Raw genomic sequence first — 8,502 nt, 5'->3', positions numbered from 1 at the left:
TCCAAAAACACACGGTAGGTCCGTGGGTGTGAATGTGTGTGTGTCTGTGTTGCCCTGTGAAGGACTGGCGCCCCCTCCAGGGTGTAATCCCGCCTTGCACCCAATGATTCCAGGTAGGCTCTGGACCCACCGCGAGCCTGAACTGGATAAGCGCTTACAGATAATAAATGAATGAAATACTGTTCCTCATTTAGAGAAAAGTGAATCTGAGGACTGATCGAAGGTCAGCTTTACCTCTGAGCTCAGAGCAGGTCAGTTCAGTTATGCTGAGTCTGGTTTTGAAGTTTCAGTTTGTAGGCAAGTTATTTCACATCAAATTTACCATACCCACATACACCATCATCTGATTAAACTTTATCTTTGTAACAGAATTTAAAGGCGATATTCACTAATGTAATCAAAAGACACTTTTTATAAAAATTCAGATGTTTCCTCACCATTTTCTAGCTCTCCAGTTTTTTTTTTTTGCACGCTCGAAACGTGTCTGTTTTTATTAAAGCCCCAGTGTCTGTAAATGAATAAAAATGAGCATAAGCTTGTAAAGTTTTTTTTTTTTTTTTTAAATAAAAGAGAGAATTCAAGACGTTGAAAACCTTCAGGATATTACTCTATTCCTGCTCCATAGGTGGGTAATATTGGCTTATTTTTTATGTTTCAGATCACTTAAGGATGAAATATCTCCAGACTGGGTAAATGGTTAACTATATTAGTAAAAGGGCTACAAAATTAAACCACTCGTTACAAATGAGATTCTATGCTAAAGTAAACAGTGGATAAAACTTTTAAATTAAATTAAATTACAATTTAAATTACACTTCAGCTATGTACAAACAACAGTCGTTACAATTCCTCACAATTGAAGACATTTGCATTAATGTGGATCCGGATTAAAAAAAACGTTGTAGCAATTGTTAAGAAGCATAAGGGATCCAAAAAACTATGTCCATCAAAAACAGTCAAAATGCTTAAAAGTGTGGCTTTGAGTTTGTGGTGAGAGAAAACAAAGGTCCTTAGCATATTAAACAAGTCTTCAATGAAGGATCAAGGACTAAGGCATTTGAAATCATTTATTGTTTTAATGGCAATGAAAATTGAAGAAAAAAAATCGCTTAAAATTACTTTTCCACCCTAACACACACACACACACACACATATATATGTTTCCTGTCCATTCTCCCAGCCCATCTGACCATACAGAAGCAATTTAAATACATCTCATTATCAACATTTCAAATTTGAGAGCACTTGAAAGTAGGCATCCCACTTGATAAACACAGCACAGCTAAACAAGGAGAAGTAGAGTACATACTAAAAGCACCATTGTGCTCAAGAGTCTAAATCTTTGAGCTGGTAACTAACAGCTGGATTTGGATGCAGTCTGGAATTTCTCCAATAGTGCAATAATGAAGACTTAGTGCAGACAGTATTTTTCAACAATATTCTAGTTTCCAAGCTTTTAATCAGCTGAATTTGTCATCTTCAATGGAACTGGCCACTTACAACAACACTAACTGAGCAAAATATAAAAGGTTCCCTCTTAAGTTAATGGCAGTCTGAATTCAGAGAGCAAAACCCAAACCTCCCTGGGCTCGGGAACAGATTTATAAATCTAGGGCACTAGACCATCAATAGACAACAGAACAGTATCTCCAGGTCTAAAGGTTGCCATTATATAGCATTTCTTTTTCATCTTCCCACTCATTAAATAAGACCGATGCGCTTGACCTTATTACAAAAGTTATTGCAATTAATTTGATCCACCTACAGTCTTAAAAATAAAAGGTTATAAAGTTTCTTCAGAGTGATGCCACAGAATGGGGGTTTACAATCCAAATGACATTGTAGATTAGGGTGATATTTTAGATCTAAAATTCCACAGTTTCAAGATCTCCAGGACACTACAGTGAGTCAGTGGTCCCTCAACACAGAGCAAAGATTAAACATAAACTTTCCAGACACTCAAGGATGGTCAAGGGTTGTTTTGGGACAGATTTGAAAATCATTTTTTTGATTTTCATCAGTTTTTGAGCACACAAAGAACCCCCATATCACTAACATGTTTCAAAATACAGATGCACTGATAATTTGGGCACTGAAACTGGTCAGAAAAAGTCACTTTTAGCTTTTGGCTGAAAGAGAAACAGACAAAATTAGATAAGATTAAACACTATGGTGGTAATGACATAGTGACAGTGACTGACAATGAGCCAGGATCTATTTTACAGTTATTTTATATTTTATATGGATATTAGACACTCTTTTTAAAGCTCTGATCATGCCTAGTATTAAGAGGGTTTCAATGACCACACATTTTTTAACAACCTTGCTACCCTTTTGAAAACACACTACTTGATATGCAGACTAAAGCGCAAAATAAAAAATCCCTGCAAGTATGTTAACTTCAAGAGAAGGCCTTTTAAAATACTTTTCAAATTGACATAACAATCCACAAATTTTCATACCAAAGAACAAATAACACTTACAGAAATAATATTGTTGTCAGTTTTTTGTTTGTTTGTTTGTTTTGGTGAGCCTTATTTTCAATTTCAGCCAAGAACTTACATTCCAGTGCCTCTCCATTTCAAAACAAATAAAAACTGCTTCCTAAATCCACATATGATCTATCTTTAAAAAAAAAAAAAAATATATATATATATATATATATATATATATATATATATATATATTTTAAGGGTAAGTGTACTCAAGTGTGTGAAGGACATCTGAACAAGGTTGAAGCTGAAATATAGTCAATAAATATATACAGCAATACTGATGTCAGACCACATTGCTAATGTTTTCTGGACACATTCTCTCTTGGACTTTGGGTTTCTGGGGTTTCCCACTGACCTCCACCAACATTAAACTTTTATTCCACCAGCTACCTACTTGATTATTTTATTAGGAATATAATTCAGTAATTTCTATGAGACGTATGAGTATTAGTTATAAGAGAGCGAGAAATTAAAGTATGGACAGCCTGAGCAGTCCTTAAGAGTTTAAAGGCAAAAACTGAAATTCAGATTACTCTGTGCAATTCATATGTAAACAAATTCAATAAGAGTTGTTTGAATTGAATTTTTCCCGTTGACCTTTCTATAAATGTGGTTTTGATAGGAACCAGAGCTTCAGAGGTAAACAACAATAATACAGGCTTTTTTATTTACCATCCTAACCCAACACTGAAACTTTTACACCAAGATCTTTGCAACACAAACAATGTCTCAAGTGTCATCAAGGAATGATTTCATAATCAATTTGTATAGAATTATTTTTGAGATGATTTTTTTTAGGGGATTTCAATTCTTCAGAAGCCTGGTTCTATCATCACCACTGAAGAACTTGGACTCTACAGGAAGTTACTCTACAGTGAAGCCTTTCGCATAAAACCACTCTAAATGTCTTTGTTCACATACCAATTAATTAAATAATTAGAAAATAGTAATGTAATAGTATGTAATAGTTCTGATTTGTGTCTAGAGAACTGGCTTGTCCTAAAGATAAGCCAATATTTCTATGTTCCACAGTCACATAAAAGAAAGAAAACAACATTAAGTTAAACAGCTGAATAAAACATTCTGAGGCGTGTGTGTGTATAGTAAACTTTACAAAACATTAATAATAAATTAGCAACAAGGGTATTCTACAACACACTCTTTCCCTCTCTCTGACTCACTTCACATCAAACCATTCGATCCACATCAAATGAATGACAGTATGGGGGAAAAAAAACCCTGAAAAATGAAAAAACAGGAAAAACATTGACAGTAACATTGTGGCACAGCAGGAATCTCTGGAAGAACATTTCTACTTTCAAGCCATTTCCCTTTTTTTTCCATTTTTTAGCCCTATCCCTTATTCATCTTTGAATGAATAAGATGCCACTGCAGCTACTACTTTTTAGCGTCTCTCATCCGACAGGCCACGGCTGTGATGAGAGCGGCACCCTTTCCGCTGCCGTCTTCAGATTGGACGAGTGTGACGTTGCACTGGGGCGCCAGATCCCGCAGGGTTTCCTTCATGATCGTGGAGAAACTGTAAAGAGAAAGATAATTTGCTAGTTTATGTATGTGTAAAACATTTAACCCTATGTTTATTCCATAACAAGCTTTACAGTCCAAACAGTGGCAAAAAGCTTAATTCTACAGAACATTATATATTTCATAAGTTATCTTAAATTTATGAATACACTACCTAAGCTATTGTCTAAAATGTGGTTTTACGATATTTTTGAGAAAACGTTTTGACCTTCAACAACTGCAGGAGGAAAAAGATTATCTTAAATGGTTCCCTGGGCCTTAACAAGCTTTGCTCAGCAGAAGCTGTCCATGTTAAGCCCAACAGCTATAAACTGCTAACACTGACTCCTTCCTCCAACTCCCTGTGCTACTGTACAATCCCACTCCAATGGCTTGCGCTGACTACAATGGTTTGTGCTGAAGATTTTTTTCTAGACACTGAGATAACAGAGCACCAAATCAAGGGTTTACATACCCTTTACCTGAATAATAACAACTCTCACAAAGATATTTAACCCATTAATGCCTGTATCTGAAAATGTTCTGATGCACATCATGGGAACCCTTGATATATGACTTTTTTTAATCCAATAGTGCTGCTGCTTTGGCCGTGCTGACTAGAAGTTTCAGGGCTTTATATTCACTCTGTGCGCTACAGACACACCGTTTTGTTAAGTTTTTCTTTGAATTCCCACTTTGGTGACACTGACTGTATTGATTAGGACATATATTGTTGAAGAGCATATTTATTAAACTATTTATGCACATATTGATTGTATTTATTTGTGTTATTATGGCCTTTTGTGTTTACTTCAGGTCTGTAAGCCCTTTAATAACATGCATGCAAAGGATTATTTTTAGACACAGCTGGTGTCATAAAAGGGTACCATCTGTAATACACAGCTGAGGATAAGTGTGAATACTGTGTACTTGCTCTTTATCCCCACACTGTGTAGATACTTGACACTCAGCTGATGCTCAACTTTAAGTAGAGTTCCTAGCTCTTTAGTGGAGTCAGGCTGCAGCACCTTTTCCCCTCCATTTCTGCTGCATTTTCTCAGTATACTGTCAAACCGTGTAGTTATATAAATTTTTTTTAAAAATCACACTTCCCTTGGTTGCTGAGAAATAAACTTTTACTTTATTGTAGCTTTACACTCTGAAAATGAAAGGTGCTACCTTTCATTTTCAGAGTGTATAGCTTTGTGTTGTATAAAAGTGTTTTGACAAAAAATGCACTCTTTGTAAAACATTTGAGCAACAGGAATCATGCACAATAATATAAAATCATATACATATATAGCTATAAATAAGCCCTTGTGTCTCCTTTGGTCTCCTTTTGATACTATTATTATCTTTTTTTTTTTTATTATGATTATTATTATTTTGGTTTTAGCCAGCTTCCTATGCTATTCAATCACAGGAAATATGTTTTGTCACATTGGACTACTGATCTGCATTTCTGCAGGATTTTCCCTTCATTATGTAGATATAGCAATGATTTTGTGATGACTCAATTTAGCAAAGCTGAACATGTTTACTGGCTTGGTACAAATTGTTTCTCATTTAGGAATAGAGATTAGAACAACGTTAATTATCTGAGACAAATATGCCTGTAGATTTTTGTTCAAAATTAGACTTTCAGATCAGACTGTTTTTCTTAGATATAGCTGGATAAATTATTGATTTGATAAGTTCTCATTGCATTATGCCAGTGAGAAAATGGAAAGCGTTTTTTTGTGAAGGGATGCTGTAGATAGAAAGAGAGCTTTCAAGAAACAAAATGTGCTCAACACAATGGTATCAGAGAAATGTCACCACATTTCAAACTCCAAGCTTAATCAGACCCAGATAATCAACTTTTTTTAATAATATAAATGTGAGTATTTTATTAATTGAGTGGTGGCTCTAATATCCCTCAATGAAGCAGATGAGCTCAGATTAGAGACTCAGAATAAAACCAACATATATTAAGCCTGAATCTTAGTGCTGTTCTAAACAGTACAACATTTCCTAGCCATGAACAGCACTGCTTAATGTTTTTCATGCAAGGAAAGAATTTCACTACCTACAAGCTATATATATATATATATATGACTTTACACAAGGAACACCATTGTAATCCACACCACTATTTTAAAATACCTGATTTCATTTCTGTCTATTTTGAGATGGTTAGTTGTGTATGAATTAACCTTTTAACATTAGTGATTTTATCCACTGTGCTTTTCTGCAAAGAGATTAAAATTGGCCTCTCACTTTCAGATTCAGAACAACTTCTGATTTTCTCTCCTCATCAGAAGCACAATGCTATCCAGCATGAGCATCCATTAGCTGGCATAACAGATCTGGGCTGCTAGAGGTCTCCTACAAGCAAAATGTTTCATGCGATTTGGAGGAAGAATGTGATTGACTGTCCCAGTTTGGGGGGTGTTTAAATTGAGGGGTCAGCTAAAGGGTGGACCTGCCAACAACTAAACTGGGAAGAAACGGTATAACCACATTTGCATATATATTTTCTATAAGCATAACTCAAACATGCACTCTACACAGCTCTGGATAAAGTATAATTCTAGGTAAATAAATGTAGAGACTTAAAAAGTGTGGCCTATACGTAAATGCAATATTTAATTTATGCATAATTATGCTTAGACTAAAAATACTACACAAATCCAGCCATAAGATTATATACAAACAAAAATTAGCAAAAATATATATGAAGAGAAAATAGTGAAAGGAGCCTTGTGCAAAACTGAAGATAATGAATAGCCTAATTGCTCTAGAGACTATATCTGTCCGTTGACCAGCTCTGTGACAACAACCTGCCATTGAATTTACTTTACACCTTATAGCACATTAGTTATATTTGGGTATTATATACTAATATATACATTAGTATATATTGGGTCCATTCTAGTTTAAATCTTGTGAAAGTTACACTGTGATGCTCATTAAGCACCTAAATGCACCTGCTGAACCAGTGAATTTAAAGTGAAGCAGCTATTTGTATAAGGAACAAACAGCAGCTTTAGAAAATTGTAACATTAAAAAAAAAAAACATCTGAAACAATATAAGACCAAATCAGGCGTGAGGTTAATAACAGAGCAAATGCTCTCCCTCTCATGTTATGTTAATTAATTATTTTTCTGCTTGTTATTATTTTTTTAAAACTTAATTAAAATATTTTTACCTCATTGTACAGAAATTATCAGCTAAAATTCTACTGGACTTAGGGTTCACACAACCTTGACAGAGGCTTAGTAATTAATAAGCTGAATTACAATTGCTCCAAAATGTCAGGTTGCTCTTGCTTTAAGCAAAACATTAAATTTTTTATGAAAACATTTAGTCAGGCATTGTGCAGAAGGCTGAGCATCGTTTGCTAGGAACTTTATCACCATCCTGTCTTACACCTCTTTTCCTAAATTGGGTAGCAATTTATATTGGAACATTTCAGATGGCTCATGGAGGCATGAGGTCCATGTGACTGAACTAAATTACCTGTAACAATATGCAATGCTGATTTCATGGCTCAAAGCCATAGGCCTCTCTCCATAATTAGATTAAAGGTTGCCCATTTGAAGCCTTGGGTTTTCATCCCTTCTACAGTCAACAAGCAAATTAATAATCTTTATTTAACTGTAGTGTGACATTTTTCTATATTTTGTCCCTAACATTTACATAAAATACAACATTTATTTCAGCAAAGCATGTTTATATGCTCTGCAAATTTAACATGCAATCTCTCAGCATCTGCACATCCAAAACTGAATCAATGCAGCCATTGCATGTGACATATTTGTCATAAACACCAAGTTTTGCTTTCCTTGGTCAAAATACCTTTTTTTTGACGAACAGAAATAAATTACAAAGATTTAACTTAAATGTAAAATTTTGCAAAGGCAACATTTTTCACACAGTACCATTAATTTTTTCCCCCTTTTTTAATAGAACAGTGCTTTTTTGAAGAGCTGTTCATAAGTACAGTTTTAACAATATGTAATTTGGTAATAATGTTTTGTAAGCATATATAGAAATTCCAATAATGCTCATACAGTTCTTATAATGAGCTATTAGATTATTTTGGGTATAGGATATCGTTATTGTGAAAATACCTTAAAATATTGTGATATTGTGATTGTGTTAGTGCCATATCGCCCAACCCTACTGGAGACCGACTTGGCCAGTGATTAGTTATTTACTCTTCTTAATGTAGTTTCTGAACCCTTTGCTACTTCAGAGGATAGTGTTAAGTAGCCATCTGTCTCACAGACTGTGTTCATTCATGCACTAAAGAAAACGTTATGAAAAAAAATATATAATAATAATTATCTGTTCTCGAAAGCGAACCTGGAAAGACAGATGTTTCTGTTCAAAATTTTGGATAATCTGACAATCAAAAACAAACAACATTTTAATAATCTGACAGTTAAAACAATCAAACTCCACCGGTACTATAAAACAGTTTTGAAGCTGCACTTG

At 34.5% G+C, this 8,502-nt stretch overlaps 1 protein-coding gene across 1 annotated transcript in view; it reads right to left on the bottom strand.

The window, feature by feature from the left end:
• Positions 1–1,058: 1,058 nt before the first annotated feature.
• LOC136676260 (hexokinase-2-like) overlaps positions 1,059–8,502 on the bottom strand; it is a 64,417-nt gene continuing 56,973 nt past the window's right edge. The window contains exon 18 of the mRNA XM_066653118.1: positions 1,059–4,035. Within this exon, the coding sequence (XP_066509215.1) occupies positions 3,894–4,035 (142 nt within the window). The 3' untranslated portion in view covers positions 1,059–3,893. The remainder of the gene's footprint in view (positions 4,036–8,502) is intronic.

Source organism: Hoplias malabaricus, chromosome X2 (genome assembly GCF_029633855.1).
Source record: "Hoplias malabaricus isolate fHopMal1 chromosome X2, fHopMal1.hap1, whole genome shotgun sequence".
In the NCBI taxonomy this organism is placed as follows: Eukaryota; Metazoa; Chordata; class Actinopteri; order Characiformes; family Erythrinidae; genus Hoplias; species Hoplias malabaricus.
Note: the sequence above shows the minus strand (reverse complement) of the source record. Positions and strands in the feature narration are given on the sequence as shown.